At 53.5% G+C, this 16,868-nt stretch overlaps 7 protein-coding genes across 7 annotated transcripts; 4 read left to right on the forward strand and 3 right to left on the reverse strand.

Annotated features, from left to right (window-relative positions):
• Positions 1–273: 273 nt before the first annotated feature.
• AYO20_07887 (hypothetical protein) lies at positions 274–2,207 on the reverse strand (the record flags this gene model as incomplete). Its single annotated transcript, XM_022646171.1, has 3 exons — positions 274–734; positions 792–932; positions 1,004–2,207. The coding sequence occupies 3 exons, from the start codon at positions 2,205–2,207 to the stop codon at positions 274–276; spliced, it is 1,806 nt and encodes a 601-aa protein (XP_022497829.1).
• Positions 2,208–2,994: 787 nt separating this feature from the next.
• AYO20_07888 (hypothetical protein) lies at positions 2,995–4,084 on the reverse strand (the record flags this gene model as incomplete). The annotated part of the gene is made up of 5 exons (XM_022646172.1): positions 2,995–3,357; positions 3,406–3,645; positions 3,707–3,720; positions 3,780–3,986; positions 4,042–4,084. The coding sequence occupies 5 exons, from the start codon at positions 4,082–4,084 to the stop codon at positions 2,995–2,997; spliced, it is 867 nt and encodes a 288-aa protein (XP_022497830.1).
• A 501-nt stretch (positions 4,085–4,585) lies between these two features.
• AYO20_07889 (hypothetical protein) lies at positions 4,586–5,485 on the forward strand (the record flags this gene model as incomplete). The annotated part of the gene is made up of 1 exon (XM_022646173.1): positions 4,586–5,485. The coding sequence occupies one exon, from the start codon at positions 4,586–4,588 to the stop codon at positions 5,483–5,485; it is 900 nt and encodes a 299-aa protein (XP_022497831.1).
• A 1,305-nt stretch (positions 5,486–6,790) lies between these two features.
• Positions 6,791–9,357, forward strand: AYO20_07890 (hypothetical protein; the record flags this gene model as incomplete). The annotated part of the gene is made up of 7 exons (XM_022646174.1): positions 6,791–7,214; positions 7,274–7,578; positions 7,635–7,715; positions 7,791–8,407; positions 8,485–8,667; positions 8,733–9,149; positions 9,246–9,357. 7 exons carry the CDS (start codon positions 6,791–6,793, stop codon positions 9,355–9,357), a joined length of 2,139 nt encoding a protein of 712 aa, XP_022497832.1.
• Positions 9,358–10,204: 847 nt separating this feature from the next.
• AYO20_07891 (hypothetical protein) lies at positions 10,205–12,235 on the forward strand (the record flags this gene model as incomplete). The annotated part of the gene is made up of 1 exon (XM_022646175.1): positions 10,205–12,235. One exon carries the CDS (start codon positions 10,205–10,207, stop codon positions 12,233–12,235), a length of 2,031 nt encoding a protein of 676 aa, XP_022497833.1.
• A 795-nt stretch (positions 12,236–13,030) lies between these two features.
• AYO20_07892 (hypothetical protein) lies at positions 13,031–14,008 on the reverse strand (the record flags this gene model as incomplete). The annotated part of the gene is made up of 3 exons (XM_022646176.1): positions 13,031–13,214; positions 13,318–13,831; positions 13,906–14,008. 3 exons carry the CDS (start codon positions 14,006–14,008, stop codon positions 13,031–13,033), a joined length of 801 nt encoding a protein of 266 aa, XP_022497834.1.
• Positions 14,009–14,623: 615 nt separating this feature from the next.
• Positions 14,624–16,567, forward strand: AYO20_07893 (hypothetical protein; the record flags this gene model as incomplete). Its single annotated transcript, XM_022646177.1, has 3 exons — positions 14,624–14,966; positions 15,115–15,382; positions 15,481–16,567. The coding sequence occupies 3 exons, from the start codon at positions 14,624–14,626 to the stop codon at positions 16,565–16,567; spliced, it is 1,698 nt and encodes a 565-aa protein (XP_022497835.1).
• Positions 16,568–16,868: the final 301 nt, after the last annotated feature.

Genomic DNA, 16,868 nt, shown 5'->3' on the forward strand with positions numbered 1-16,868 from the left:
TGTCACTGAGTACTAATACGTACCTACCACTTGGGACTATATCTCGCGTATTATTTGAGATAATGTTCACAAATTGAACCTTGACCTTCTCAGACAATCCTTCGTCCTGCATTTGAACCAACTAAAAGCCTATCGAGCCTCTCATCTGATCACACCAAGAAAACGCAGGGGCTCCGCCCAGGTTATCCCCCTTTTTTTAGCATATCACCATCCGCTAATCGACCAGCCCAAAGACCTGTCCATTATGGCCTCCTGATACACAGGGACGATGTCTCACAGCGTCTCCACATGATCACTCGGTCCCTTTTCCGTCGTGACCGGAGTCTCGCCCTCACCAACTTGAACCTCCTTGACACGGTCCAACCTCGCCGCGAGATCCCCTGTCATAAGTTTATAACTATCAGGGATAAACAAACAAGTGAGTATGCCGATGGTGCTGAAGGCAATCGTACACAGACTGACAGTCCTGTACGCATCGGACGAAGCCCACTTGTAGGCCGTTGTTCCGGCTTCAATGATGGACGCCGTCACACCGGGCACATCGTTCATGGACGTCCCAGTTGTCAGGGCAGTGATGAATTGGGGGATGCTCTCAGGATCCAGGCCAGCAGCGGTCAACGCAGGCGGAACCTGATTGCCAATTGTCGTCGAAAGTCGGCTGCTTAGTACACTTGTGTAGATGGCCGAGCACACTGCCGAAATAGAAACTCGGGAGCAGGTACCGAGATTTCCAGCTGGGGATTGTCAGCGACTCGGCGTCCTTCTAGATCGTGGCTTAGATTCTGACTTACCAATCCCGATATCACGTTGATCTACAACCAGGAGCGTGGCCATGGCGATGGTGATGGTTTCGACGACACCAAGACACACGGCTCCACAGAATAGTAGTCCGATCGCCTGACTCCTGCTGTCAGGAGTGCATGTAGCCAGGCCTAGACGCGTGGTTAGATCTATCTCCCCCTGCTGAAACAAGTGGCCCCGAGGGAGAGAGTGATGGACTTACAAGCCAACAAGATCCCACCAATGGCAAAAGACACCGTCGCCAGAATCTTGGTCCGTTTGTATAGCTTTGCAAGCACGCTTCCCAGGATCCCACCGGTCCCCACGCCGAGCCCTGGAAGACTCATTGTCAAATTGTTGATTGTCTCTGACTCGGTGGCGTAAAGGGTCGACACCATTCCGGGCCAGATCAGCGAAAATCCATAAAAGGCACTGGCGGCGAGACCTAGTACGGCGATCGCCGCGAGCCACTCTCCATTCTTGAAGATGTGCTTTGGGAAGAGAGGCTCTTTGAGGGGGACCAGGCTCTCGTAAAAGTACAGGGCGATCAGACAGACTGTGCCCAAGACGATGGATGCAATGACAGCGGCCGACTTCCACGGATATCGTTGTCCGCCCCATAAAAGACCCATGAGGAGAGTCGAGAGACCTGCGATGAAGAGGAAGCTGCCTCCAATGTCAAAGTTTCTCACGTACTTGGCCTTGCTTTCCCTGCCGTGCTTCATCTCGAATGTCGGCGGGTGGTAGCAAAGCAGGAATCCAAAGAACGCCGCCGCATTGAGGGCAATCACCATGTAGTAGACGCTTCTCCAGCCGGCAGCCGTGTTTTGCACGAGGCCTTGTGATATGGCTGCTGAAAAGGCAGTAGGGACACCAGCGAACAGGAAAACGACTCCGGACATGGTGTACCGATGTTTCATGGGAACAAGCTCTCCAAGAATGACATTGTAGCAGGTCTGTGCCGGAGCCGCCAACCCGATCAACGCGGTTCCGACGATGAGCGAGGGCACATTCTTCGCTGTGGCTGCCACGACGGACCCCAGAAGGGCTAAGAGATTGAGGCACACAACGGTCCACCTGCGACCGAAGATGTCCATCGCTCGGCCACACACGGGCATGCTCACTGCTCCCGTCAAGTTGAAGACGATGGCTGCCCAAGTAATGTCGACAGATGGGCCAATGGCACTGTTGATGTTCATCAAGATGGGTGCTGCGAAGCTAAAGCCGCCAATTCCACTTATGGCGGCCAGGTTTCCAGCGACACATGTCCCCAGGAACCTCCAGCTGTAGTAGTAGCCCTTTGGAAGTGCCGCTTCATGAGACTGAAACCCCACGATTTCGCGATTCGCGGTCTGGGCGTGGGTCTGGGCGTGGTCACTAACGACGTGACCATGACCTGTCTCGATTTCATTCTTCTGGTCAGACATCGTTGTCGACATGAGCTTGACTGAGGCTCAGGCTGTGAGAGTTGTCTCAGGGTGATGGGGAATATAATGTTTTGATGGCCTTTGGTAGCTTCGAGGGAGTATCGAACCTTTTATGGCCGAGCAGGATTCAGTTCCTGGGTGAGGAGGAGTGGTGCATACAGACCTTTGCCAGCTTCCAGCGTCTCAAGTGCTGTATATATCGATGCTACAGACGCCGCAGTCTCTACTAGTGTTGAAAGACGACCTCGGTCTCGGCATCAGGGACTGTCTAGGGCCATCTCTCGCTTGCCTGCATCGTTAAAGTGTAACTGGCCAAAATATCATGCAGTACTTGGCCAGACCATGTGGAGTTCCAGTGTCCCGACCGAACGGAAACCATCCTGGGGCTCCACATTTCCCCAGGATTCTGACTAACCCCGTTGTCTGCCTCGTAACTGCGCACACCCGGACCGAGGTGCGTGTTCTCATTGGTTCGCCGCAGCGAACACTTTTGTCTGTGCTTGCTTGTCCCACCTGGCTGTCTGAGGCGCCTGACTGATCTAATAATGGTACTTTGGAGCATTTTCGTTGCCAATTCAATGCAAGCTCGAAAACACCATGTACTGTCCATGTCTGATTTTTATGGTCATAGTTGACGAGCAGAGACAGCCTCTAGCAATCCATTGTGGAGGCTAGCTATGTATCTAGGCCAAAAATACCTACCTCCCCCATTGTCGAGATGTACACCAGTCTCCCATGTCATCTCGTCCAAAGGAGCTGATGGTCCTGCTCTTCCTGAATCTCATCGTCATGCCCTGGGCTGTGCCGACCTTTGACTGAACTTGATGAGGTCTTCTGGAGAAGTGTCTTTGCTGTAACCACCTCCCAGCACGTATTCAGCGGCAGCATTCGCGTACTCGGGATCCGTCCGGTAGATGAGCTCGCTGCCACTTATCTCCACGGCTTGGCCAGTGATGGACTCGTCGTCAAGAAAGCTTTGGATGACCTGCACAACCAACGAGGGAGGAACAATCATCTCCGCTGGAGCGTTGTCGATGAATGGTCCTGCAGTCATTGCAGTATCCACGAGCCCGGGGCATATCACATTGGCGGAGATGTTTTCGCCAGATTTCCGCAGTCTCTTGGACAATCCTCGAACAAGTGCAACGGCCTAGCAAGTCAGTCGTCCCGAACGGTACCGGAAAAAGGACTAACTGACCCCAAATTTCGCCGCGCTGTACAGCGGGTGTGTGTCGGAGGAGTATATGCCTGCTTGGATACTGGTGACCACGAGCCTTCCATAACTCGAAGGCCTTTTCCGGAAGTATTGTAGCGCTAGCTTTGCGGAGTATGCAACCCCTACGAGACAAACGTCAATCACAGATGTATCGGGCGTAGTCGATTCAGTCGCCTCTGGTTGTGCTGCTGCTGATGCGAATTCTTCCCGTTCCGATATGCCCTGAAATGCAGTTAGACTCCTCAGGATATGATGTGAGAAAGATTGCAGACAATAAACTCACCGCGTTGGCAAAGACTGAGGAGGGACTCTGTGTGAGTTTGGATCTCTACTTGTAGTGTCAAGGTCCTACGCACCTAAGTCGATTCGACCCCATTTCTCAAACGTGTCGCGGAAGGCCCTTGCCTGGCTCTGGTAGTCTGTCACGTCGCCCTGGATGAACAGCACTTTCTCTCCGAGCCGAGTGGCCTCCCGTTTCCCCGCGGTGGCATCAAAGTCGAAGATGGTTACATTCCACTGATGCTGCAATAAATGCTTTACGACAGTAAGGCCCAGGCCGGATGCTACAATGAATAGTGTCAATGCTTAAGATTCATTGAGAAGAATATTAGCCCTTACCACCTCCGGTGACCAACGCGGTTCGGTTGCCATCGGAAGCCATGCTCTGTGAATTGAAAAGTGGCAGATCTCGTGTAAAATATACAATATACCTTAACGTGATACTAATACTGCCAAAAGAACACTGACCATTAGACAACGCGACCTAGAAATACACGGCATGTCCAAGCCCAAGTTTATGACTGCATTTTATGCTGCATCAAATCTGGAGTCGTGCAAGGCCAACCGAGCTACAAAGTTTGACCGGCGAGCCAATTGGAGTAGGATTAGGGTTAAATGCCCCGAGCGACTTGCAGGAGTCGAGCACTGGGCAAGATTGCTCGTTCACATGGTTCGGGAGCCCTTTTCTCATTGTTCGAGTCAGTAGAACAACTGGCCGAGGTGGATATGAGTCTCCACCGAGGCAGCCCATCTTGTTCACCCAAGCATAAAACAAATAATGATATATCAAGGTCGTATTTCTGCCATTCTGTGAGTCCGAAGAAACAAGTCACCAAGTTCAATTCCACTTCTAGCCTTACAAGCTCTCCTCAACTCTGTCATCATGTCGCCCGAGTCTCAAGCCATCGTTGATGTCTTCGGCTTTGCCAGACAGAGAATGATGGAGAATCCAAATATGTCGGCCCGCGAAGGCCGGTTATTCATTGAATCTTTCGGATCGCTCGCCAGCGAGCCCACGGAAGTGACGTACGAAGAAGTCCAATGCCCTGGGTCGACTGGACCAGCTATATGGTGCAGACCATCGTCTGCAGACCCCTCCCACATCATCCTTTACTTGCACGGCGGAGCTGGGACCGGAGGATCTCCCTCGAGTCATCGTAAACTTGCTGGACATCTAGCCAAAGTCGCATCTTGTGTTGCACTTTTGCCAGATTATCGACTTGTTCCCGAGGATCCGTTTCCAGCGGGGTTGGAGGACTGCCTCTCGACATACAAATGGGTCCTGGATCAAGGATTTAAGCCGTCGCGGATTGCAGTAGCAGGAGACTCTGCAGGTGCCAATTTAACGGCTGCCCTGCTATTGAAGCTGAAGGAACAGGGACTTTCATTTCCCGGGGCGGCCGCCCTCTTGTCGCCATGGCTTGACATGGAGAACCTGGGCGAATCCCGACAATTCAATTTCGAGCACGATGCTCTCGCCGGCCTTGCGACAGCTTCCACAGCACTTTATTGCCAGGGGACATCGCCCAAGAACCCATTTGCAAACCCCTTGTATGGAGACTTTACGGGGGCGCCACCTCTCTTTGTCTCAGCCGGCGGGTGGGATACTCTGCTGAGTGATGCACTTACGTTGGCCGAGAAAGCGAAGGCAGTGGGAGTTGACGTGACGCTTCACGTGGCACCTGAAATGCAGCACGACTACCATTTTATGGTTGGTCGAGCTCCTGAGGCAACGGAGACGGTGACAGAGATTGGTCGTTGGATTGCTGGAAAGCTTCAGTGAGCTGTGTTGGCATTGAACTTGTCCAGGGCCACAGATAGACAGTGTCTTTCACATCACCAAATAGTGATGGTGCTACAGCCTACGAAATCTACACCATCGAGTCCAAAGAGCTTGAATCAAGTGTTGTGGAAATCACTGTTTCTTCCAGTTGCTACCATTGCTAGGATCAGCCCCGATAAAGAGTACGCATCACTTTGACTTCCCCAGCTAGACCTTCCTACTCTTTTACTCGGTGGAGGTTCTTGTGTTCTTTCAAAGTCAAAGGACCCAGGAGACTGCGTGTATCCATTGCGCGGGGAGCCAGCCCTCAAGGAGCATTGACAAAGCCAAACTTCGAGACCTGACTCAGTGGATAGAGCTCAAACGCTGCGTCATCGCTATGTTCTCGGCCACAAAGGACCCAACAAACAGCACCCTCGTGATACACCGTTCTGAAGTCGAAGAGCTTCAACGAAGTCTTGAAGACCTCGGTAACTGCTTGGATTGGCTGATAATTCCCCCGTCCCCACCCCCGCCCCCTGGGGCCTCATTCCAAGACCCATTAACCTTTTTCTCTACCGAGGACATCGCATCTCGGAGTTCAAGAGAAAGGGACTTGGGCGCGGGGTTGCGGAGGGCGGGGGTCTTGCGGAGGACTGGTTATGCCTGTCCTGGCTTCCATGGGCATGCGAGGGCGGTGGTGTGATGGCGGGATCCTGCAGGAGACCTAGAACAGTATACAAGTCACCATTAACAACCCAGACAAGGATCCTCACCCAATACATCGTGGGGCTGTTCGCTTCAGTAAGGCCAGCGATCGTATTGGTCGCACGGGATGTCTTGGGAGTGTCGCCAGTCCAAATTGTAGAGTCAATTCTTTGAGATTGGGACTCTTGATGAGAAGCGAGAACACTTTGCACACCTGACGTGGCTTTCAACGTCCATGTTTGGGCGTGAATTCTGCTTGAGGCCCGCTTCTGGCAAACCCCAGCCCGTTAATCTGAGCATCGCCAAAGGACTTCTCAAAGATGAGCACTCTCGAAGATAGTGAGGCACAATCTTCAACACCCAACCCCGTTGCTGGGACTGATCGGGCTACCCAACCACCAAACGATACAACCTCTGGGTCTATGTTTCCACGCAGGCGTGCAGTGGTAGCCTGTGAGTCTTGTCACGGACGGAAGGTTCGTTGCAATATTGTACAGTTCGGCCCTCCCTGCTGGAACTGCCGACAAGACGGGAGAAAATGCATAGTCCCTCCGACAAAAGCTCGCGGGTACGTTTATCTCGCTCCCTCCAAGTTCTCTTGCAGCTATGGTTTGCGATATGGCTTCAAAACCGGCTGAATATGCCTCGGTTTCAATTCAAGCGTCTGACTACGTACTCTCTGATAGGCATCGGAGAGGGCGAGTGCAGCGTGTCCCGACAGACAAGTCTGCATCGACTGGGGAAACGTCCGATCTCATGGAAATATCCGCGCCGACAAGTGGCATTTCTAAGAATGCCACCGTCGACGAACTTCGGAAGGTCTCAGAGCAGTCGTACCAAACAATTCAGCCTCCACGGCCATCCACAGGTACTGATACATCGCCCTCAGAGGTACCTGGAAGTAACGTCGAGACATCCGATGGCACAAGTCTTCCGGGGGCCGCCACGCCAGCCCAGGAATGCGACGAAGGTTACAACGGAGCAGCCTATACCGATGCTATGAATAACCGCCGGGCGCAGTCCGCCCTGCCGCTCTATCTTGGTGAGTTAGTATCGCTGTCCTCTTTGAGAGTATCACCTAATATAGTGCATGTACAATAGGAGAGCCGCACGTCCTGAGCTTTGTGATGGATGTCTGTCAGTCAGAGCATCAGCATCACTACCTGGTTCCTCGCGCTGCCGCACGCGCTCTGCCCCCCGATGACTTGGCCTTTTTGAAAGCGAAAGGCTGTTTCTCATTACCGGTCTCGAGTGTCTCTAACAAGCTCTTGCAACACTACTTCCACTACGTGCACCCCTTCCTCCCTGTTGTGGATGCACATACCATCCTCACTCAGTATCACCAAAAGTCTGCGCAACAAGTGCACCTACTTCTATTATGGAGTATGCTTTTTGCAGCCGCTAGTGTAAGACCAGTCCTCTACCCCTTTACCGGTGTCAAGTCTGTACTAACTATGTCCAGTTTGCGGACCCCGAGCTTGTGCGTGAAGCTGGCTATCCATCACGCAAAGCAATGAAGCATGACCTATACCAGCGAGCCAAGGTTGTTCAAGGCATCTCTTTGTTGTCAGATCCAGTCTTCTTAGTATCATTGTACTGACGGCTCGTCTCCGCCTAGTCCCTGTACAATTTCGAGTATGAGACCGACAAGACTATCTTGATCCAGTCCACCATTCTTCTCGCATATTGGTTCAATGACTCCGAAGACCGCACAGGAAATTGGTACTGGATTGGCATCGCCATCAGCCTCTGTCATTCTATTGGCATACACCAAGATACGCAGAATCCGTCTTCCAGGACCTCAAGCTTACCACAGACACAGCATGTTTTGTGGAGGCTCATCTGGTGGTCCTGTTACTTTCGGGAGACGTGGATCTCGTTTGGGATGGGACGGCCTATGCGCATCCACCTTCAGGATTGTAATGTTCCCATGCCTAGTGTCGACGACATCATGCTACTTTGTGGAAGGAACGACACCCCTCAGACGCGGTTCTATCTACCCAACGGAACTCGAGCCCTTGCCCGCTGCTGGCTCAAGATATTACATCTGAGTGCTACTCTGGACTGCATTCATCTAACACATTATAAGCCAAATCGAGCCAAGGCATCCACGAGCGAAATTCTAAACGATCGAGAAAGGGTTCTGAAGTGCTCACAGATGTCTCTGGAAGGGGTGGCCGATGACGAAGACCCGGTGGTGCAGCTCGTGTCTTACCAAGTACAAGTCATCGAGCAGTAAGCCCCTACCAACTCCGCCTCGATCTTTGAATTGGCGTTCGCTGCAATGACTAATGGCTTCCGGTCTTTGACAGTTCCGTCTATATAGCACTGTACCGGCCGTACCTCTTTGCCTCTCCTTCCGACCTGACGCCGGATCAGTTCAAGGTGTGGCGTCCGACAATCCTGAACAAGATCTATACCGCCGCATCCGCAGTGACTATGATCTTGACGAACCTCAGTCAAGCCGGTCTTGTGGACCGTGCTCACTCTATCTTGTAGGCGCAGCTCTCTCTCCGCCAGATTCAGCCGCCGAAACACCTGCTAATTGCGTCAATACTAGGGTTACGGCGATTGTCCCCGCCATGCAGATGCATTTGTACGGTTCCGTATCTTCACAAGGGCTGGGAAAACAGATGAGCGCCTATCAACTGGAGGTCTGTATGACAATCATGGCTGAAATGGGCAAAACATTCTGGCACGCCAGCATGACCCATAAAATCTTTTGCGAGGCAGTTCGCAAATTGAAGGACAAGGCCAGCAGTTCCGGCACCGTCCGGCAGCACGGCGGGCCGATGAGCTCCTCGATGCAAGACCAAGAGCCTTCAACGTCTGTCTCAGTCGAAGACGTCTTTAGCGAACGCCGCAATCAGTCAACAGACCCCTCGGACACTGAGATTATCTCACTCTTCACCGAGGACTTTTTGTTTCCCCCTGACGATGGCATGTCATCCATGGCCTTTCAAGAGTCGGTATGCCAGTAAGTTCTTTGCACCCAGGTGAACATCCGTGAGCTCGTGAAAACTGCTCTTGAGATTTTGTACGTAACTTGAAAGACTTACAATACCAATCTTAGGTACGAGCCTGGGTGGGATTTTGAGACCAACACATTCATGGGTTCACCAGACATATTGAATTTCGCCGACCCCGGGGATGGAGAGAATGTGGGGCCACGAAGGATAGATTGAGCTGTGGTCAAGCGTTGGGGGGGAATGGCTCCGTCTCTGAACTGAGGAATATGATGTGAGATACGTGTAATATGACAAATGGGCGAGTCGATATGAACAGAGGGAATCTTTACACCTTGCACGCGGACTCTGGTCAGAGTTAATTGCTATCAACTTTCAGTTGGCCGTAATAATTAAAGTATAGCCTGTCCTGCAGACCATGATATCAGCACCTAGACAAAGAGTCACCTCTACTCCCGTGCTGAGTGTTTCAATGATCACATACGGTTCTGGGAAAGGGTCTGTCACAAATACCACTTCATCTCGCAGGAGTTTCCTGGCTTTTCACAAATATTCATTAGGCGAAGCGCTCTCATTTCTGCACTGCATTGAAGCAACGGTACCAGTAACTCATATTAGATTGCGATACAACACTGCACCCAAAGAGGAAATGTGAGAAGTGGGTCTCAAGGTGGGTCTGTTGACTCTTGATTCGCTGCACATAGACGTTTCCCCCGAACTCCCTTCGGTGTGTGGCACGACAACCTGGCCTCACCTGACAGGTAGCGAAAGCGCGCAATGTGCAACAATTAAGACACCGAGGTTGACCGTATTGTGCAACTTGTGCTACATACTGAAAGGTTTCACGGTGTCTTCGCTGCCGGGACGCATGCGCCAAACCTCGGTGGGTCGCCAGAACTCGCAACAGCCACTCAGGGACCATACCTCGGCCGACATCCAGGTCTATTAAAAACAAGGCTTTACAGGTTCCAAAACACCGCACAGGTAGGCAGGAACACAGCACAGCACAGCCATCGACTCTTTTTCCTTACTCTCTGCCCCCTGTTAGAGCTAATCCGAATTCACAATGACAGAGGTCTTTTTGCCCGTCAACTTCCCCCAAGAGGATGTCAAACCCAAATCAGTGGTCGCAACAACAACGACAGAGCTTCAACGCGAGAATGGCCATCCGGCAACTTCTGATGTCGATGCCAGGCTGCAAAAGTACGCGACCGAGAGTAAGAAACGTTTCAGGTCGGACGGGAATGCTCAGTTTATCGACCTTGCCACGTCAGACGTCTATCGCAACTTCTCGGAAGACATCTGGGCTAGAGAGGTCACTGACGACCCTGGTGTGAATTCCGTCACGGATGGTTCACGCTGCGAGATTCTGATTCTCGGGGCAGGATACGGAGGGTTGCTGGTTGCGGCTCGACTCATCCAGTCGGGAGTAGACGTCAACGACATCCGCATGGTAGACGCTGCAGGAGGCTATGGGGGAGTCTGGTGGTATAACCGCTACCCGGGCCTCATGTGCGACGTGGAAAGCCACATCTACCTGCCGCTCCTGGAAGAGCTTGATTACATGCCAAAGAACAAGTATTCCTACGGCACCGAGCTGAGAGAGCATGCCAGGGCCGTGGCGCAACATTTCAATCTCTTGGACAAGACTCTATTCCAGGTAAAAGTCATCAGCACGGCATGGAATGAAGTCACAAAAGAGTGGACCACCAAGCTCCAATCCACGCGAAAGGGACACGAAGGATTTCTGAATGTCCAGTCGCGCTTGACCATCGCGGCCGGTGGCAATCTCAACTGGCCGAAGATTCCCAGGATACCGGGCCTGGACAAGTTCAGACCAAAGGCCTTTCACACGTCCCGCTGGGACTGGGACTATACTGGCGGATCCGAACTTGATCCTCAGCTCGTTAACCTGAAGGACAAACGAGTCGCCATCATTGGCACCGGCGCGACTGCCGTGCAAGCCATACCTCACCTAGCACGGTGGGCCAAGCACTTGTACGTCTTCCAGCGAACTCCTTCGGCGGTGGACGTGCGCGGCCAGTCCGAGACCGACAGAGCTTGGTTCGAGAAGGAGGTGCGCAGAAAACCCGGCTGGCAGAGGGAGAGGATGATGAATTTCTGCGCCTTTCTCGCCAACGCAACACCTCGACCAGAAGTCGACATGGTCGCGGACGCTTGGACGAAATTCCCTACCTACTCGAGCCTCACGGGTGGACCGAATGTGCCGCGGACGGCAGAGGATGTTCCCTCTTACGTCGCAAGGATGAACGAGATAGACGTCCAGAGACAAGAAAAGATCCGGGCCCGAGTCGACGAAATCGTCAAAGATAAAGCCACGGCAGAGAAGCTCAAGGCCTGGTATCCCGGATGGTGCAAACGCCCATGCTTTCACGACGAGTACCTCGACACCTTCAACCTGCCCAACGTCACCCTTGTTGACACTGACGGCCGTGGGGTGGATAGTTTCTCGGAGAATGGACTGGTGTTCCGAGGAGAAGAGTACCAAGTCGATCTTCTCGTGTTCAGCACCGGCTACGAGGTCGCGCTGAACACGAGCCCTGCAAGTCGCGCTCACATGGAGATCTACGGCCGGGACGGTCTGTCGCTGAACGACAAATGGCGACGTGGAGCTGCCACGCTCCATGGTGTCCAGAGCCACGGGTTTCCCAACATGTTCTTCATTGGACTGACTCAAATCGGACTCACTCCCAACATCACAGTGATCATGGACTATTTGTCCGAGCATATCGCCTCCATTCTCGTCGATGCCGCCGCCAAGGCCAAATCACAACTCAACGAGGCTGCCTCGAAGACAAAATATCCTTTTGTCGTCGAAACCACCGCCGAGGCAGAAGAAGATTGGACGCAGCAAATCGCCGCTGGTGCGTACGTCTATGCAACGATGGCCCAGTGTCCACCGAGCTACTTCAACGGCGAGGGAGAGGCTCTGCGCATCGCCGCCGAGGGAGTTGAATCCCAGCGGAAACTGGCGAGACTGGGCGCTTGGGCGCGAGGGTTTGACGACTTTGTCCAAGTCCTTCGGCGGTGGAGAGAGCCACATGACCTTAAAGGCCTGACGGTGACGGCCATCTGACGCATACAAAATAGATAAGAATCATCTGGCTAGCTAGCTCTACGTTCGTGCGAAAAAACGATAGCTCCAGCACTTTATGCTCCTGTGAAGGAGCAATGGTAGATCCAACCCAGCAGGTTTAAACGGACCACGCCGAAGAACCGAGAATATACTGCAGTCTACCCGAGCTGAAGAGCCTATAGCCACTCACTCATACTACGTAGTACATACTAGTATGCAGTCAGATTGCGCACTCTCCAAGTTGACTTCGAAGCTGTACGAGCCAAAAGTGCGCGTTGCGCCTAAACAAGCCTAGCTCTATGTTCTTGGATCCCCATACGAGACATTAGGCAGCCTCTGCTTAGCACGTTCACGTATACGATTGGGGTATAGAGCTAACTAACTCCAGAGATAGTCATAAAGCCCGTCACCATGTCCGGTGGGGCCTAGTATGCCCGGGGGGGTTATAAGAGTGGCTCCTCTTCTACACTTTATAGCTTCCGGACCTTCTTCCCTCTACCTCTCTCATATATCTGCTGCGTTGCACGATCCCAAGGTATACTCTAGACTAGGTGTAGATAGATCTCGGCGTCCACAGAAAACTTCTTTCACGGCCCTTTTGTATGTACCGCCTCGAGCGCTGCTGGACTCTCTCATGATAACGGCTGAGTATGACGTAGCCTACTCCCATTGACAGGAAGACTAGAACCTGGGTTGAAACTGATGATCATTGGCCGTATGTATGAAGACACTTCACAAGATATATTACCGATCCCTCAGAGAATCTGGAGGAGGGCCTTTCCGGAACTTCAAGACTCATATACACCTCCCCCCATCGACCTCCATGCATATACCAGTAATGAAGGAAGCGTCATCACTCGCGAGGAAACTGGCGGCGTTGGCCACGTCTGTGCCCTCTGTAAACCTTCCGAGAGGGATGGAGGCTAGAATGGGAGCGCGATTCTCCGCCGTGTCTGGTTTCCCTAGAACCTTGGGCAGCCTGCCAAAGTCGCACAATACACATCAGTAAGATATCCACACAACTGATTTTTCTTTGACTCCTGTTCTTCAACATCGCGCCGTGCAGTGGATGGTGGACTCACATTGCAGTTTCTCCCAGGGCGGGGAGGATGGCATTGAATCGGATCTTGTTGGGGGCGTATTCCACGCCCAAGCTCTTGGTCATTATACTCACGGCGCCCTTTGTCGTCGAATACCATGTCACACCGGGTCTCGGTCTCGAGGCCCCCGTGCTCGACAGGTTGACAAAGTTGCCGCCTTCTCCGCGTTTCTGGAGATACGGGACAATGACCTTGCAGCTCCAGAAGAGGGACTTGACGTTGATGCGCATGAGACGGTCGAATTCTTCCTCCTCGACCTCGTGGCTCGGCGTGTTGTCGTAGATGACTCCGGCGTTGTTGACGACGATGTCGAGCTTGCCGAACTTGTCCAACGCCGTCTCAAGGGCCTTGTTCCACGTGTCGGCCTTGGAGACGTCGCCGATGACGGGCACGACACTGCCGTCCGGGTAAGCCTCGACCACGCTGTCCGAGAGTGCAGGGCTGATGTCCACGGCGACAATTTTGGCGCCTTCTCGATGGAACTTTTTGGTTATGGCTACACGCCGCATAGAAGTAAGCCAACGTCAAAGGGTATATCCAAAAATATAGGGGGTCAAAGGCAGTATATACCCGATCCAAAGCCCATGCCCGCTCCTGTTACCAAAGCAACCTTGCCCTGAAGCTGGCCCTGGCGAGGTGCTTCGACAGTGTTGGTGTCCGTGCTTGCTGACATGTTGACAATAGGTCCTTTCTGTAGACTTCACAACAATCGGCGGCAAAGCGACTTCTCTGAATCTCTTCGTCTCGAAATATACCACACAGAATGCACAGTATGATATAATAAGTGCCAAGTATTCGGTACCGAGATATGCTCGTTGGAGATGCTCTAAATCCCCCGGCATCTCCCCGCTGATTCCCCCACCCGAGAAAGAAATCCCGCCTTTTCTCCGGGAGAGTCAGAGAGTCCCAATTGGAGAGGCGCGCCGAGTTCCGCGGTTGTAGATCTATTTTCTCACTTTTGATCTGCCTTTCCTTTGAGAGAGATTTGGGGGAGGAATTCAAAGACTGCGGAGACGGGGAGAAGAGCAGCTCTCAGAAAAAAATGCCACCGGAAATGTACCACCAGCTCTGGAGGCGGTGGGACAGTAGTAGTGGTGGTTCTTTTCAGCTGTAATCATGTTTTGATGTATCTCGAGCTCTTTTCGAATGCTCGCAGCTTCTCGTCCAAGGTTTTGGTGTTGGTGTTGGTGCCGCACACGATAAAGTCTGGGTCACAACTCGTACCAGCCAAGGAGAATCATCACGACCAGAAAATCGAGCGACTCGTAGGTGCTTCCTCGAAGCCGAGATGCCTCAGAAATCTCCCTTTTCGATCACCATCCCCCCCACGGATCTCCTGACGTACCTCTTCCCCCCTGACGCAAAGCCTTCGACACAACCTCTGTACATCTCTGCCGACGAGCCTTCTCGACATGCGCTGTCGCCGGCCGAGACGCTCGTGTGGGTCAAGCGCCTGGCGCTCGGGTTCCAGCGGATTCTCGGGGTGGGTGGACGGACAGGGGAGTCGTCCAGGACCGGGTTCACCATCATGATGTTCACCCCGAACCATGTGTTCGTCCCTGTTGTCTATCTGGCCGCCATCGCCGCAGGGGGCATATTCAGCGGCTGCAGTATAAGTTTCGGTGTGCATGGTACGCACTAAAACCCACATTTTCCATGGCTCGCTCACTCAAATCCAAACCCAACTCCACCCCCCTTTATTGTTCATTTGGTGTAGTTATACCATTCTCTTGTTTTTTGCAGAATTATGAAAATGACTGACAAAATGGCATCCCACAGAAGCGACAACTCAGCTGCAAAACACCGGCACCGAGATATTCCTCGTCCACCCGAGACATCTCGCCGTGGCTCTCGCGGCAGCCAAAAATGCGGGCTTGTCGAAATCCAGAATCTTTCTTTTCGACCAAGAACCTCAACCGGAGACCGAGGGGATTCGTGATTTCCGCTCCATCCTGGCTTCTGTCGAGGACGCTCAAAAGTGGCAGTGGAGACGGCTGAATGGGGACGAGGCGAGAAACACCACAGCCGTGCTCAATTACTCTTCTGGGTAAGCATAGCAACTCCGTTGCATGCATGCATGCATTCAAGATCGACATAGTTACTAAACCTCTTTTCGAGGATGAACTGACTTGGGATGATTTTCAGGACGACCGGCCTCCCCAAGGGCGTCCGGATCAGCCACACCAACCTGATCGCCAACGTGTCCCAGTCGATCTACATGCGGGATCTCGAACAGCCGTACACGCCGACCACGCGACCGCAAGAGCGCTGGCTGGGATTCTTGCCCCTATCCCACGCCTACGGGCAGCTGTGGACGATTCTCGCGGCGCTCAAGACGCTGTCGCCCGTCTACATCATGGCGCAGTTCCACTACACCGAGTTCCTCCGACACATCCAGACGCACGCCATCACGCACCTCCAGACGGCGCCGCCCGTGCTGGTGATGCTGGCCAAGCGGCCCGAGACGGAGCGCTACGACATCAGCTCGCTGCGCAACATCCTCTGTGGGGCGGCGCCGCTGAGCCAGGAACTGCAGAACGAAGTCACGGCGAAGCTGCAGGGCGGCCGCGTCGTGCAGACCTGGGGCATGACCGAGGTGACGTGCTCGGCGCTGCACATGCCGGGCGGACGGGACGACCGCAGCGGCAGCGTCGGCTACATCGACCCGAACTGCGAGATGAAACTGCTGGACGACACCGGCGCCGAGGTTCCTGTGGGTGAGCGTGGCGAGATCCACGTACGCGGCCCCAACATCTGCCAGGGCTACTGGCGCAACGAGGAGGCGACGCGCGCGCTGTTCGACGCGGACGGCTTCCTCCGCACGGGTGACGTCGCCATCCGGAACGCGCAGGGCCTGTACTGGATCGTGGACCGCAAGAAGGAACTCATCAAGGTCAAGGGCCTGCAAGTCGCGCCGGCCGAGCTCGAAGCCGCGCTGCTGGAGCACGAGGCCGTGGCCGACTCGGCCGTCGTGGGCGTCAAGCTCAGCGACGACGGCGACGAGGCCCCGCGCGCGTACGTGGTCCTGAAAGACCCCTTCCGGGGGAAAGTCTCCGCGGCCGCTCTCGCGCAGTGGCTGCAGGGCCGGGTGGCCAAGCACAAGCACCTCACCGGCGGGGTCTTCTTCATCGACGAGGTCCCCAAAAGTCCCAGCGGGAAGATCCAACGGAAACTGATACGAGAGTGGGCGGCCAAGGACTCGGCGCAGGCCGCCGTCAGGGCGAGGCTGTGAAAAAATCTTTGCGAGGCACCATATGCGAGGCATAGTGCAAGGCAGATTTCGATTCCTCCTGCGGCGCCCCGGCCAGGGATATCGGGTTCTAAGTCTATCGGTCAGTCGGTCAAGCAAGCAAGCACATACGTCAATACCGCCGACTCCCCTTCCCTCCTCCTTTGTGTGGTTGCATGGTGGCTTCTGGATTTCTAGAAAGGATTAGAGGCACATCTGTATGTATATGTATACATACATATATATATATATATTTTTTTTCCCTACCAACCCCCCGAACTGTGCTTCGTCCGGAAGAAAAACG

This window comes from Fonsecaea nubica (assembly GCF_001646965.1).
Source record: "Fonsecaea nubica strain CBS 269.64 chromosome Unknown Scaff58, whole genome shotgun sequence".
NCBI lineage: Eukaryota > Fungi > Ascomycota > Eurotiomycetes > Chaetothyriales > Herpotrichiellaceae > Fonsecaea > Fonsecaea nubica.